Source organism: Microcebus murinus, chromosome 1 (assembly GCF_040939455.1).
Source record: "Microcebus murinus isolate Inina chromosome 1, M.murinus_Inina_mat1.0, whole genome shotgun sequence".
Classification (NCBI taxonomy): domain Eukaryota; kingdom Metazoa; phylum Chordata; class Mammalia; order Primates; family Cheirogaleidae; genus Microcebus; species Microcebus murinus.
Window position 1 is genome coordinate 111,360,927 of NC_134104.1, and position 16,415 is coordinate 111,377,341.

Sequence of the window (16,415 nt, forward strand, 5' to 3'; positions counted from 1 at the left end):
TGTGATGAGGAAAGCTTTAAAGCACTGAAAGCTTGTTTTACTTTACAGCAGCTTTACTTGTAATGTAAATCAGAATAGGTAACATATACATATATGTTTTCATTTTGTTATTTTTAAATGTTCACAATTTTATTTTGATAAATGAAAAATTAGAAAAGTCATATCATGCCTGTCAGCTAAAGTCGATGCTAGGCTGTGCGCCTTCATATTACAGCTGTTAGCTAAAGTCGACACTACGCTGTGCATGTTCATTTGTGGCTTTCGACTATAGTCGACGCTCGTACTGAAGTGGTTAAGGTACTAGAAAACAAAGAACATTCATTTGCTTCTCTTATTACTGGCCTCAGACAGAATTCAGGTTTTAATTCCCAAAGAGAGTGAAGGGTTTTAAAGAAACAACTCGTAAAATATTTTGCCCTTTTCCAGACCCTTCTGTTACAGTAGTATAAGTAATCTATAGATTATTTAAAGTGTACAGGAGGATGTGCACAAGTTATATGCAAATACTATGCCATTCTATATCAGTTACTTGACCGTCCTGGGATTTTGGTATCTACAGGAGGTTCTGTAACCAATTCCCCCACCCCACCCCCCGACATTCAGTAATGGCTGTATCATTATGATGGGCATCTTTCCTTATGTTATGACTCTAACTTAGAAGGAATACAAGCAAGATTTCTTACTTTTGCTCCTGTCTCTATAAATCACTTTAATGATTCAATCGCTCTGCCTGACTTCTACCACTGCAGTTCTCTTCTCTCCAATTTGTGATCACATTGAAAATGGCACAGAATCACATATAACAGTTTAGTTATCTTAGTACATTTCCATAGCAAGTGGAAATGAATGGGAATGAATTTGGATGGGAATGTTTTGGAAAACTATTTGGATGGGAATGTTTTGGAAAACTATTGTTCATACCTACAGTTTCTTTTGGAAGTCCAGATGAACCATATAAAACCTTTCTTCCATGGGCTGTAGATTCCCAGTTTGGATGCAGGGGTACTGGAGTGTTGAAGGATGCAGGCTTGGCTTCATAGAAGAGCACTGCTACTCCTGCTGGATCCAGTGTTCCCTAGGTACAAAAATAAACTTAGGAAGCCACTAAATGATTCAGAATAGCTGCCAGGGGAATGAAATTCTGGGTAGATTTGTGAACCATTGTCTCTTCTTTCTAGATATAATGAAAATTCCAGCTAGGTTTAATGAAAACTGCTGATTTTTAGAATATATCTGTTAAATCTATTTTCTAAAAATAGATTTAACAGATATATTCTAAAAACCTTCATTTCTTTAGCCAATTACAAAGCAAAGAGTCTTTAAACCCACCTATAATCTGTAAGACCCAATTTGAGAAGTCCCCCTTTTCAGGCCAAACCAATGTATTCCTTCCATGTATGGATTGATGACTTTACATGTAATTCCTGTCTCCCTGAAACATATAAAACCAAACTGTAACCCAACAACAGCAAGTCCACTTGCTCAAAGCTTCTTGAGCATGCCTCCATGCCATGGTCCTCAAATTTGTCTCATAATAAACCTTTTTAAATTATTTAAAGAGTTTGGCTTCTTATCCACTGACAATATATTTTAACATAATCTATTTCTCTGCTTGTACAATTCATGTTACAGTTTCTACCAGTGAAAGAAACTACAGACCAGACACTATATTATATAGCACTGTATTTATATTTTTTAGACTTATAAGTTTGAGGCATATTTGTGCAATATATGTTTCATTGTGAAATTAAATTTTCATGGTTAGCACTTAATTCTTGAGTTAAGTGGTCTTTAATTGTTTTCTTTTTTCTCAAATTGAAACTTTATATTATTTTTTAACATTATAAGTAATATGAAAAGATAAAGATTATTTGGTTTATTTTTAGCATGTGGGACCAGGACAAGCACTTACACCTCCCTCCAGTTGAAAAATTAATAGATGCTGAAGATATAACTGTAGAATTCTTTTGTTTGTTTTCATTTTTCAAGTAATGGTAAAGAGACTTTGAAATTATATAAGCCCATTGATCTCATTTTACAGATAAATAAGTTTAAGATTTTCAAGATTAAGCTACATAATTAAACAATTAGATGGATAATAGATGCCCTCTCAGGAATCAATCTCGTTTTTTAAATTAGTTTTAAAATATTTTCACAAACATTTGACTGTGGTAGATATTGAAGCCAAGTATAGTTTCTATTAAAGCAGAGTCCAGGGCCTGTTTGAGTCCAACTACAGACACTTAAGAGAGTTCGTGGTGATATAACTTGTTGTTAACTTAAGTAGTAAGCAACAACATGTAACACAGAGAATTGCCTGAAAAAAAATGCAAAGCTGTTTTCTGTCTCTTTGAAGCTTCCCCCACTCGCTTTGGGAACTGGAGCCTGCATCCTCAGGCCAGTGGTCAGATGAGGCAAGGGAATGTCTTTTGTTTTTTGCACTGCAGGGGATGGCCCAGCAGCAGAGCCATCCTGGCAGAGGTCCAGGTGGTAGAGTTCCCAGCAGATTCTGGAGATAGGATTAGGGCCATCAACTATAGTTGAACAGCAGTTGCCTGAAGCTGAATGGCTTCCCTTTAAAAGCTCTGTGTTTCTGCTTATTTTTAGGATGATGGCATCATAGACAGTAGTCTCCATCCTCCTCATTTGCCAGCAAATTAATAAACTTTTCTTTCCTTCTCCTTAAACCACTTGTTCTTGTTCTTCTGATGCAGCTTTGAGGACAGGTGCTGAGCTTTCAGTAACAAGAAACAAGAGTCACACTCAATTGAGGTTTATTAAGCTAAGATTTTTAAGGAGGCACCTGGGAAAAGCACAGTCTACAAAGTCTGTTGGGAACTAGGCTCTCCTCAGAAGGTTTTGAGAGTTTTGCATTTAAAGGAAAAAGGGTACACAGAAAAAAGGAGAGGAGTGAAGGAGGTGAACAGTGAGGCAATTGATGGTAATGTCATGAAGTTCTAGTTGGTACTCAGAAAATATACATAAGATAAGATGAACATTCAAAAAAGGGGGTGGAGGAAAGAGTCAATGCTGTGATCTTCTCAGTGTGGGTAGAAGAGTAATCATATCTCTTCCTTGGTTTGCATCTGTGGAGATACACTTGTAATCTGGCTATAGTCCTAAGGTTATAATCCTCATGCACTCATTTTATAGGGGCTATCTATCTTGAAGGGTATTTTAGAGCTAAAGGAAATAAGAAATATTTTAGCCCAAAATACATTTCTTTGAGATATTTTGAGATGGCTGTGGGCAAACAGGAATAATACTATACGGCTGTCTAAGTGAGGAGCTGCGGGAGAAATTTGCTTCAGTAGAGAATCTCTGTTAAATGTAGCCAGGACCTGACTATTTGATCTGGAACAGGTTTGTTGAGAGTCCAACACCCTAAAAGGTCCGAACAAAAACATTTTCCTGAGAGCTGTTATCATGACGTTTATCTGCAAAATAAGACCACCTTGCCAGCCAGGGATTCTTTCTCCCTTCCATACCTTGTCCACCAAAATGAAACCCTGTTTATTCATTTTCTAAGCCCTTTTGTCAGGTTTTAGTTTGAAATGTCAGTTCTTAGTGCACTCATGGCTGAAGAATGACCAGACACACACCAAAGTAAGACAAACATGAAAATGAGGTTTATTGAGGAAAGAAAGATAGGATTATAGGGCAAAATCAAGATATAGGTTTACAGAGCATGATACAGACACACATACGACCAGACCCGTTGTCACAGCAAAGTGAGAGCAAAATGAAGGGTACAAAAAAAGGGGTTTGGTTATGGTCTGTATCTTGCTTTATAATGACTGTATTGGGACCTCCCTAGTGGCTCAGATGTCACCATAGAGCCACTTTGACTGGATACTTGGGAGTTGCATTACTATGCATGCAGTTTGTTCTAGGTCAATTTCTGGACTCTATGATACCTATGCTGCTTGGCCTATGGGCTAGAGAGTCCTCTGCATTCTTTTGCAGCTGATGCACTACGTTCTGATTGGCAAATTCAAAGGATATTCCCTCCTCCCTGAGGTATGGTGGTAGTTCAGTGGAGTATTAGGATGGAGCAGGACCAGAATGCGGGCAACAGCACCTAGTTTTGTCCCTAGGAGACCTGGAATCTATCTACCTCTAAAACTTTCATTTCTTAAAAGAAAACTCCTATACCTCACTGAGGAGAGGATGGCAGTGCTTGTGCAACTCAGTTCTTAGGCTCAGTTCTCTCTTTTGCCATAATGAATTTTGGGGCATCCTGAGAGTTTTATTTTTCCTTACATTGTGAAGGACATATCTGTATCATGCCCTCTGTAAACAAATTTGTCCATTCATTGTTCATTCCTGGCTCTAAACAAGGAAAGGTTTCCAATGTTTGGAATAATATGCCAAGCCCTTTGGTAAAATACCATGTGGGTGTCAACATTAAGCATCATTCTGTTTCCCTCATGAAGAGATTAACCCATCTAAGGTGCAGAGTTCACTTAAGATGTCTGTGGTCTAGATATTCTATGAATTGAAGGTCTGGTTACCAAACACCCCCTGTCCTTGTCTGATACCCATTTCCCACTTGTGAGTTAAGCAAGGGTGCCCTGAGCCCAATGTGATATTCTAATTCACCTTCCATTTTCACTTTTTCCCTTAAGATACCACATTCAGAGTAAGCCCTCTTATTGCCTTCATTAAAACACATTATAAAAAATAAGACAAGTATGACTTATGAAACAAAATCTCAAACCACTTTATTTAATATATTTCATAGATCATAAACATAGCAATCTTCTTATATTCCCCTCCATAATGCATGAAAATTTTATCAAAACTGCAAGGAGGTTTTGTCCTAGGTCCAGTTACTCATTGCCCAAAAAGATCCAATTATTGAGACAAGGGCATTTTTAATGTGAAAGATGTCTTGATGGGAGAACATAGAAGCTACTTCAAATACATTTCCTCTGCTAACAGAGATCATGGGCTTTTTAAGGAGAGGCCACATGCCTTGGGGTAGATCCAGGGCGATGATGAATCTTGGTGTCAAAAAGTCTGCCCTGGGCCTTCAGAATCTCAATTCCTTTGTCTTGCAGAATATTCACTATTTCTGGGAAACAACTCAAAAGGTCAAGTAGTTAGTTGAGAGAGAGGATTATAAAAAAACATATGGGGTCATTGAAATATGTCCATTGGAGCCAGTTATAAAAATTCTACCAGATAAGTGGACGTTTTGTCCATACACCTAGCACCAGTGTTTCAACCTGTAGCATCTCCCTCACGTTAGCAGCAATGTCTGCCTTTCTGACAGAAGTCTATGGAATTAGGAAGATATGACTTGTTTTCTTTTCCATGTCTCAAGTAAGAACTCCTAATTTGTTGATGCCTTCATAGACTCTCCTTTGCTTTTGCCTTTTTTTCTGGTCTGGATCATCTCTAAACACCTTTCTTTTTTCTTCTTCCTATGCTTTTTAAAATATCATCTAAATCTGATATAGCTAGATACTATAATATCTTAAATAGAATTAATGTTTTTTAGCATAAAGGTGACTGATTTCCTCTTTTTGTTTTTAGTCATATTCGGTTTTGAAAGCAATAATGTGTATGAAATCAAGGACAGGTTTGGACAGAGGATTTACATTGCAGCAGAAAATACTAATTTTTGTAACCGAAGTTGCTGTGGGCCATCTAGATCTTTTACTTTGCACGTTCTTGATAATATGAGTCGAGAAGTCATAACTCTGAAGAGACCACTAAGATGTTCCAGCTGTTGTTGTCCCTGCTGCCTTCAGGAGGTCTGTGAGCAACTACCAGGGCAGTATGTAAAGTAGTTCTGCAAGAATTTTCACCCTTTCATTGAATCTATATAATCAAATGAGATTTAAAGAAAAATGAATCAACAAGCTATACATTTATTTTTCTGAGTAAATTGTATAGGAAGAAAGGCGAGTGGACAATAGCAAAGGGATAGCCCCAAGTCTGTGAGTAGTCTTCCTTCTGGGGCTGATCAACAGGTCTGAGAGTTGTTGACATTCAAGAAAAGGTCAGATAGAGAATGCCTGTCAGATCACTCACTGCAAATGACTATGAGAGATATGGCCAAAGCCAACAGAGTTACACCATTGAGAATATCCTAAAATACTCTTCTAGGAGCACATGGATAGAAGAATGAGGGGAAGAACAGATGTGTTCACCTCACAATTTTGGCCTACCTACTAAGGGATAAACCAAGGAAAATCCCTCTCCAAAACATTGTATCTCCTGTGTTTTTCGTTTCTCATTTTTCAAATAAAAACTTACATTACCTGTGTCATCTGTAATAGGGACACTTGAGGTGAGAGTATCTTCACCTCTGTAAAGACCAGCTGTCTCTGTTTCATATTATTTGGCAGCCTAGAGAATATGGATTTCAGGGGAGACACCAAAGCACAGAGAATTTATAGTGAAGTTGGCTTTGCCTAGATCCCATTGGCTGGAGTCTAGCTGTGCCTGGATAACTCAGTCATCCCATGCAGGTTCCTGTGAGAGCATGACACAGATAAAGATACAGTCACATAGTTATTTATAATCTAATACTGTACTTATTTTGAGAGGATAACTGAAGTTATTTATAATGAAATACTGTGTTTTCCTTTTAGGTTTTTTTATGTAGTCATAAAAATACTGGAAGAAAAACTGAGTGTTTGACGGGAAATTCCCTGCAACTTGAATGCCACATTAACATACATTACACTATTTAGTCTTTAATAAAGGTCCTAGGAAGTCCACATTTACAGATGAGCATACCTTGACACTCTCAAGGTTTCACAGCTAATAAATAGCAGAGCCCAGATTTCAGTACCATATTCTTTTTATTATAGCACCATTGGTACTCGTATGTAAGAACTGTACCAGTGGTCAGTGTTCTCTTCATATATATAAACCACTGTTTTTAAAGGAGTTTAAGAAAACAGTTTCTTAATAATTTAGATGTGTAAGGATGTGTCATGAATTAAGTGGCATTTTAGAACACTGTCTGGCATTTAGAAGGTGCTCAGTAAATGAGAGCTATTATTGGATATTTTTATTATGATGATTATTCTATTTACATATATTCTTTTGTTTTTGTAGATAGAAATTCAAGCTCCTCCTGGTGTACCAGTAGGTTATGTTACTCAGATCTGGCACCCATATCTTCCACAGTTTACAATTCAAAATGAGGAAAGAGTGGATGTACTAAAAATTACTGGTCCGTGTTTTATGTTCAGCTGTACTGCAAATATTGATTTTCAGGTAAAAAAAGTCATAATTATTTATAGTATTTGCTTTCCTAATTTTAGTAGAATATAATTCTGCAAGATGTTACAGATGCATTAAATAAGTATTTGTGTACTCATAGCTCAAGAGGGAGACAATATATTCATATATTTGGTCAGAGAGGTAGTAATTACACTGATTAAATGTCAGTTTTGATTATGGTAAATGAGAAAAAGAGAAGCAGAGTTATGTCAAACAAAAATAAGTAAAATATCTAACACTTAAACATGGTGGTTTCTCTATGGTGACACTGTATATTATCCATTTTAAATTGACCATTAAACTTGTTATCTAATTGCCAAAGCTTGGATCCTTTCTTAATATGAAATACAGGCTGCCAGTGTTGTAGGCCACATTCAGAAGGTCTGACATCTTTGATTTCCTACAAAAAGCCCAATTATGCAAAGATAGTTTTAAGAAAGTTTGTTTAATTTGTATACTCAATTATGCTGCTCTGTGTTCTCTCCTTTGTCCCTCTATTAAATTAAGTCATTGGAAACCATAATATGTCTATATATTTAATTCATGGAGTAATTTCATTATAGCAATTCTCCAACAGATGGCCTGGCCTTATAATCCAAATTATTTAGTTGCAAATGTTTAAAACTCTGGAGATTTTATATTTAATCTTGATTTTTTGATTCTCTTGGAAATCTAGTAAATCTGGCAAACTGGGCCCACGAATTCACAGAATGGTGAAAATATTATCCTAAAGCTGAGCAGAGCTCAGTCTGCAAGTCAACTCTGTTTCGGTGGATATACCTAGACTCATTTAGAGGGCTTTGATTTAGGCTACAGCTGGCTTCAGGTCTGATCTAGGTATGTTTACCTCAAATTTGTAACACCAGCAGCTACCTAAGCCTGTTTACCTGAGACCAAGAGCCAGACCCAACTATTTAGCCATGTTTAAGGTCACATCTACTAATATTCCATTGATCAAACAAGCCACAAGCAAAGCTGAATTATGAAGGAACAAGGAAATATTTCAGATTACAATGGAAGGGAGAATGAAATGAATATTTAATGAACACTAATCCATGCTATCACAGTTTCATTTTTGACATTTAATTCAGGTTTTTAAAGAAGCCATCCACCAACACTCAAAGAAAATGAATCATTGTTTTTAGTTTCCCCACATTCATTTCGTTGGTGCCAACCTGAGGTAAGGGCTTCAAAGGGTATTGCTAGTAAAAGTGGTACCTTGTTTAAATTTGACAAAAATCTCGGGCACTGGGTTGACGTAACCCTTACATGTACATAGGATGGTGAATGTTGACTATGTTGGGCCCCTACCTGCCCAATTGGCTAGATGTTTTTGTCAGAGCACACTCTTTTCAATTCTGTATGATGACCCTCAGCTTTACTCGGGCAGAATATTTACAATTTTTTTTCTTTTTTTTTACAAAAAGAGAAATTTTTTACATTGGAGTTTTTTTTTTTTTCACACATCTTTTCTTTTATTATGTTGTTATTCACACTCCAATAGTTATCCAGTCTTACCCCAACACTTGACCTGGGGCATTCCATCAATTTGCTTATTGGTTATTTTCCTTCACTCATAACTACCAATCTTTTATCTCTAGGCTCTTAGCATTTTATGCTTTCCAAATGACAGTAGGTGGTAATAAGCCTTCCCATCATATTTAAACTTTAAGCCTATGTAAACTATCTGTGCTGCTCTTAAAGGACATCTAATAGGAGTTGTGTTTATTACCATCCTGATGGCTTCCAGGAATTTTATCAAGGAAACATTTCAGATTTGTAACCTTTTCTACTTAAATTTTTTGGTTCAATTAAAATAATTTATTACTGTATTAATATAAAATAAAAATATGAAATAAATGTATAGTTAAATTTGGTACATAATTTTAATACAATATTTGTTTCATTTTACTCCAACTTTGTAAGTGCTTTTGTTATAGGTTTTCCAGAAATCTTTAAGACTTTTTTTTTTTTTGCACTTTAGATTAAATCTCTGGATAAACAAACTGTGGTTGGCGGAATTTCCAAGAACTGGACTGGGATTTTTAGAGAGGCATTTACAGATACTGACAACTTTACAATACAGTTTCCTAGAGACCTTGATGTTAGGATGAAAGCAGTGATGCTTGGTGCTTGTTTTCTTGTTGTAAGTCTATTCTTGCTAACCTTGGTTATAGATGGTTTCTCTAATATCATTCTGAAATATCAGTAAATTGTACATGTTAAGATTACTTTCTATAGTTTACAGATTTTATACAAGGATCCCATTTAATCCTAGTTCTGAAATTCTATTTGATCCTGACACTCTGGATTCACAGGTAACTAGTTCCTGTCTGAAGAGTCTGTGCATTTTCAAATGTCAAGAGAAAGACTTCATATGTTAAGGAGAGGCCCTGGTTTGGAGCATGTTTATTCAAATCTATCAAAGATCATGCTTAAGAGAAGAATTTGAATCTAGGCTTACATGGAATAAAACTCCATGAAATACAAAGATTTCATCCTGACTCATTACTAATTTAAGTTTCTGAATATAGAAATATTCTGAAATAAATGTATACATCCAATCAAGCCTTTAGCTCTAACTACCAATTTATAGGAAATACATGGGATAAAGCTGTGATTCTGAACTTGACTTCCCATTAGAATCACCTAGGGAGCTTTTGTTAATAAAATCCTCAAATACCAGGGCATACCCCAGTTCAAAGAAGTTCAGATCAGAAGTTTGCATAGTGTCCCAGGTGATTCCAAAGTACAGCCAAAGTTGAGGATCATGAAGACAGAGCAATGGTTTTCAACCTTAGCTGCACAACAGAAACACCTGAGTAATTTTTCAAACTCCCCATGTCCAGATTCCACCCAAATCTATTAAATCAAAATCTCTGGAGGTGAGAACAAGCTTTTTAGCTGTTTAGAGCTCCTAGATGATTCCAGTGTGACACCCAACAAACCAATATCAAGGAAAATAAAAAGAAAGAGATAAAAACGAGAGAGAGAGTGAGAGACTTGAGAGTTTTCCATCTAATACAGTTAGTTCATTGACCATGTTTGGAAATTGATTTGAGCAAACCAATATAAAAAGACATTTACAAAACATTCAGGGAAATTTGAACATTGACTGGCTATTTGATGATTTTAAGGACTTATTAATACTTTCAGATGTGATAATGACATTGTGGTTATGTAAAAGCAAAACAGTATCCACATCTTTTAGAAGTACAGACTGAGGTATTTCAGGCGATTTATTTTTAAATAATGTGGGTAAGAACAGGGAGGATCTAGGGCATGGTGTAACAGATTAAACAAAAGTCAAGCATCCCAAATCCAAAAATCTGAAATGTTCTAAATCCCAAACTTTTTGAGCACTGATATGACATTCAAAGGAAATGCTTACTGTACTATTTGGGGTTTCGGATTTGGAATGCTCATCCGGTAAGTATAAATACACATATTCCAAAATCTGAAAAAATCCAAAATGTGGGGCACTTCCAGTCCCAAGCATTTCACATAAGAGATTACTTAACCTGGATGGTCATGCCAATAATTATTGAAGTAAGTGAAAGGTCACTGGGACTTTATTATGCTATTTTATCTAATTTGGAATAGGTGTAATATTTTCTGTAGTAAAATGTTAAATATAACCACAGTTCTTATTTTAGTTTTCATTGACAAATAATATTATACAAATATTTATGGGGTACAGTGTGATGTTTTGACATATGTATACATTGTGGGATGATTCAATCAAACTAATTAATATTCTCATCATTTTACCTACTTATTTTCTCATGATAAAAACATTTAAAATATATTCTTTTAGCACTTTTGAAGTATACATTATTATTAACTATAGTCACCGTACTGTGTTGGGAAATAGACTAAGAGATGTGAGAATTTTCAGGGGTTTTGCAGGTCTTTGCCTTGAAGAAATCTGTGGACATGTTAGTTCACAAAAGAGAAGCTGTTTCCAACAAGTGGGGCCATCGTGGGAAGATGTTTGCAAAGCAGCATTTCTTCTCTTGCTGCAGGTCATTCATTGCCTTGAGCTTTTTTGCAAAGCAGAAGCTCAGTTTGGTCCCTTGGCGGAGAAGGTGATTAAAATGCCTGCCCAGCAGATAACGTGCAGCTGGAGCTATCCTAGACTTCAAGGCTATTCCTGCTTCACTCGGAACTACATGTCTCTGTGTTTGGAAGAAGTAGATTAGAGTAGAACACAGACTTAGTGTTCTCATTTTATACATTATATGCTCAGCTAGGTCTGTTTCTAACTTAGAGCTTAACATGCTTATCTTTGAAAAATTGTATAACTATCTATTCTTGAAGACAGAATTAGGTAAGGTTCCCTTGGAAACCTCAAAAAATGAACTGTATATGCAATTCTCTAACAAAAGACAACTATTTGCTGTACCAATAAATACTGATGTGAGACTTCATTCCATACCAATGTGTGGACTTCAGTCTCAGTCTGCAGGAAGCTGAGAACCCTCGACTCCCTCATCTTTTAAACTGCTGTTCATCTCCATCTCAATCATTTATTTGTCTATAATATGTCATTTCTTTATTTCTTATTTCCACATCCCTTGCGACGATCCTGCTTTGGGACCTGTTTGCGCTGGGAGGGTGGCCAACCCCTGGCATGCAATAGACCATTAAAGCTCAGCCCGGCTAGAGTGAGTGCCGTGGCCTCAGCCTAGCTCACAGCAACCTCAAACTCCTGGAGTCAAGCAATCCTTCTGCCTCAGCCTCTTGAGTAGCTGGGACTATAGGCATGTACCACCATGCCTGGTTAATTTTTTCTATTTATATTTTTAGTTGTCCAGATAATTTCTTTCTATTTTTAGTAGAGACAGGGTCTCGCTCTTTCTCAAGCTGGTCTCAAACTCTTGACCTTGAGCCATCCTCCCACCTCGGCCTCCCAGAGTGGTAGGATTACAGGCATGAGCCACTGCACCCAGCCTATGAATGTGACTGTTTTTAGATTCCACATATAAGTGAAATTGTGCAGTCTTTTTTCTGCTCCACTTATTTCATTTAGCTTAATGTCTCCGAGATTTATCCCTATTGTTACAAATAACACAATTTTTTAGGGCTATATAGTATTCTTTTGTGTAACAATGTGTAAATATACCATGTTTTCTTTATTTTCATTGATTGATGGACACTTGAGGTTGTTTCCTTATTATGGCTACTATGAATAATGCTGCAGCAAATATGGGAGTGCAGATATCTCTTTGATATGCTGATTTAAATTTCTGTGGATATATACCCTGAAATAGGATTGCTACATCATATATTCTTTTTTCAGTTTTGAGGAACCTCCATACTATTTTCCATAATGACTGTATTGATGTGTATTTCCACCAACAATGTACTAGGGTTCCCTTTTCTCCACATTCTTGCCAACATGTATCTTTCATCTTTTTGATAACGGCCACTATAACAAGTGTGAGGTGATAGCTCATTGTGGTTTTAATTTGCATTTCCCTAATGAATAATGATTTTAAGCATTTTTTTCACATATGTGTTGGCCATTCCTATGTCTTTTTTTTGAGAAATGTCTGGTTATGTCCTTTGTCCATTTTTAAATTTGGTTATTTGTTTTCTTGCTATTGAGGTAAGTTTGAGTTCCTTATATATTTTGGATTTTAGCCCCTATCGGAAGTATGGTTTGCAAGTATTTTCTCCTGATGAACAGGCTATCTCTTCACTCTGATAATTATTTCGTTTGCTGTGCAGAAACTTGTTAGTTTGATGCAATTCCCTTTGTCTCTTTTTGTTTTTGTTGCATGTGCTTTTGGGGTTATATCCAAGAAATCATTTTCTAGACCAAGGTCCTGGAGACTTTCCCCTATATTTGCTTTTAGTAGTTTTATAGTTTCAGGTCTTACATTTAAGTCTTTAATCCATTTTTGTTGATTTTTGTGTGTGATATGAGATAAGGATTTACATTCCCTCTTCTAAATGTGAATGTCTAGTTTTCACAGCACCATTCATTGAAGAGACTATACTTTCCCCATTGTGTGACATTAGTACCTTTGTCAAAAATCAATTGTCTGTAAATGTGTGGGTTTATTTCTAGGATTTCTACCCTATTCCATTGGTCAGTATGTCTGTATTTATGATAATGCCAAGCTGTTTTAGTATCTTTGTAATGTATTTTGAAATCAAGTCATGTGTGATGCCTCCCTCTTTGTGCTTCTCACTCAGGATTGCTTTGCCTATTCCAGGTCTTTTGTGATTCCTCACAAATTTTAGGATGTTTTTTCTATTTCTGTGAAAAATGTTGGCAGAATTTTGATAGAGATTTCATTGAATCTTTGCACCACTTTAGGTAGTTTAGACATTTTAGCAATATTAATTATTCTAATCCATGAACACAGGATATCTTTCCATTTATTTGTGTCTTCAATTTCTTTCATCAATGTCTTACAGTTCCAGTGTGCAAATGTTTCACCTTCTTGGCTAAATTTATTCATAAGTATTTTGTTCTTTTTGATGCTATTATACATAGGATGGTTTTCATAATCTGTTCTAATGGAATTCCAGCAATAAGAAAAGTTATTTACTGAAGAAGAACTATAAAATGTTAAGGAAGAAAGATTAAAAGAGAAAAAGTGACATTTAGAGAAATTACCAGAGGATTAATTAAATTCATGCAGGTGTCAATAAATGAATATAATTATAGGATTTAATTGCCATTAAAATAGAAAGCTGAAGATAGAGCTTATATAGGTGTGGACTTTTCTCACCTTTACTTATTATAGTTAATTTTTCTTATTTAAAAATATATAACTGTGTTTCATCAAATCTCCTAGCATTCCTACATCTGAAAATTAATTGCTGTTTTGTTGCTGAAAACTCATTTCTGCATTTTTGGTTTTTTTCCAGGACTATATGTTTTTTGAAAGCACCATAGGCAAAGGCTAGAATATAGGAATCTGTGGTTGAACTAATGTAAGTCTCCTCAGAAAATTTTAAATCTGTTTATTGATTGGGATTATCTAAAAGGAAAACTCCGTGTTTTTTTACTACTATTCCCAGACTGTGTTAGATACAAGATTATTCAGGTGTTAAATAAACCATATGTATACCTTCACAGAGTATACTTCATTAATGGTCTTAGGTTGTTTATGCCAGTAATCAAACACCTAAAATAAAAATTTATTGATATGTATATTTGATTTTTGTAGTTGAACAAAATGTAGATAATCAATTCAGGTGGTATTTTAGACTCTTCACATTTACCTCCTCCTCCCTTTAAGATCTACTTTAAAAAGAGCAAAGGCATAGGATACCTTATAGTAAAATCTGCACTGGTATTAGAAACTAGGATTTCCACTTATCATTAACTTAAAGGAATTTTGTAAATTGTTTTATAGGGAAGATTGACTTGAAAGAGGAGATGAACAACCCATAATTTGCCTCATGCAAAGGAAAAGTGTGCTTGGGAAATGAGGGAATGGAAAAGGGACACCCTCTCATCTTCAGCAAAATGCCTCCAACAGCCACTCTCCTCATGGTGGGTGTTAATGCTAATACAACTTCAACACCAGTAGCTTCAGATGGCAAATGAGGAGAACATTGATATGGCAGGTCAGCTATAGGAAAAGCTAAGTCTATAAACTTCCCAAAAGTCGAAATCTTATAATACACCAGATGCCAGATTCCACTGGTGAGGTGTAGCCATGGTGTAAGCATAGCCCTCTAGCATATGCTTAGTACAGACAGCATACCAAGTAAAGTGGGAGTACTTAAATAGCTGCACCCAGTGGCATTAGTTGTGCCAGGAAGAGAAGGGGAAGGGCTTTCCAAGCTGGCCATCAGGTGGAAATGAAATTTAGAGGTACTGACATTTTCTCTGTGACAGGTACATCTTACTTTCATATCTTCTCTCTCTCTCTGTTCTACCTAGGATTCTGGATCTCTGGTTAAGCAAAGTAAAACTACAACTGATCTAAACAGTTCCTTCCTTCTTCAGCTGTCCAAGGAAGATTTGAGCAGAAACCCATATACTCTCTTCAGAGACCATTTAAGTTCAAATACTAGACAAATGTCCTTTCATTAAATCTTTTTTAATACTTATGACTTTGACTCAATCATTAAATCTTTGAGAAAAATCATCAAACATTAAAAATTAGCAATTTTAATCTTAAAAATACCAGGAATTACACAAAAAAATCTTAATTTGTTATCTCAATGAGATTTTAGGGAATGGTTCATATTTGTTTCTGGAATAGGCATAGAGAAAAAGGAACACTCTGATGCCAGATTTTAATAATGTTGAAAAATATAATGACCACATTTTCAAGTATCACGAGACACCAGAACAACAGTTTGCATAAAGTAGAAAGCAAACACAATAAAATTAAGAATAGGCTTGGGAAATTCTTCCAAAAATCACATAAACACTAAGTATAGAGAGAAAAATTAAGACCTAAGGAACAGATACATCAATTTCAATTTATACATAATAAGAATTCTAGAAGCAGAAATCAAATAGAGCCAAGAAAACAATAAAAAAGGTAAAAATAATATTTGTGATCAATTTACATTGTAGTCTTTGGGTGAATGGCTTTACCATAAACCAGACAAATGTATGAAAATGATCTACTTATGATTATTTCCAAAGCAATTATTGGATGCCTACAATATGGTAGAAATTGTTAGAATAGTTTCTATGGCCTGGCTTTCATGAAATACCCCCAATGTAGTTCTTTTTTTTTTTTTTTACCATACCAAGAGAGTTGAATAAAATTTAACAGTAAATAGTACACTAATGTAAATAGTACATTTAATAGCAGTCATTTAAAAGAACCACAGGATGTGGAACAAAAGGTAAATCCTATAAAGGTACTTACTTTCTTCCATTTTGTAACAAAGATTTCCTTTGCTCTAGTTTCCAATAAGATGTTCTTAATATTCATCTGAGCCCTCACCTTCAGTTCCTTTAACTTCATATTTCTACCATCAGCCTATTCAGGATGATATAGATATTCTCTGAGATAGTACTTATTTTCTGTCTATGATCTTCACTTCTGAGTATTGACCAATAGAGTCATTAACATCCATATGTCCATGAACAATCTTTTTCTATCACATTTTTCTTTTTAAGGCAATCTTTTTCTACTACACTTCTCAAAATTCTTTCAGCCTTGGCTATTGCCAAATTCCAA

General features: G+C 35.5%; 1 protein-coding gene and 1 long non-coding RNA gene across 5 annotated transcripts in view; one reads left to right on the forward strand and one right to left on the reverse strand.

Annotated features, from left to right (window-relative positions):
• The window catches only part of LOC105870083 (uncharacterized), a 35,706-nt gene extending 34,697 nt beyond the window's left edge, over positions 1-1,009 (reverse strand). The window contains exon 1 of the long non-coding RNA XR_012920089.1: positions 922-1,009. This is a non-coding gene — a long non-coding RNA (uncharacterized LOC105870083). The remainder of the gene's footprint in view (positions 1-921) is intronic.
• The window catches only part of LOC105870080 (phospholipid scramblase 2-like), a 28,201-nt gene extending 12,241 nt beyond the window's left edge, over positions 1-15,960 (forward strand). For 2 of the 4 annotated variants that reach the window (XM_076004785.1, XM_076004783.1), the window contains exons 5-7: positions 5,542-5,762; positions 7,078-7,239; positions 9,230-12,158. In XM_076004785.1, coding sequence (XP_075860900.1) covers positions 5,542-5,762; positions 7,078-7,239; positions 9,230-9,457 — 611 coding nt within the window. In that variant the 3' untranslated portion in view covers positions 9,458-12,158. Of the gene's footprint in view, positions 1-5,541; positions 5,763-7,077; positions 7,240-9,229; positions 12,159-14,130; positions 14,197-14,621; positions 15,133-15,154 lie in introns of those variants that run through there. The other 2 variants (XR_012920083.1, XM_076004795.1) reach the window with 2 other exon arrangements.
• Positions 15,961-16,415: the final 455 nt, after the last annotated feature.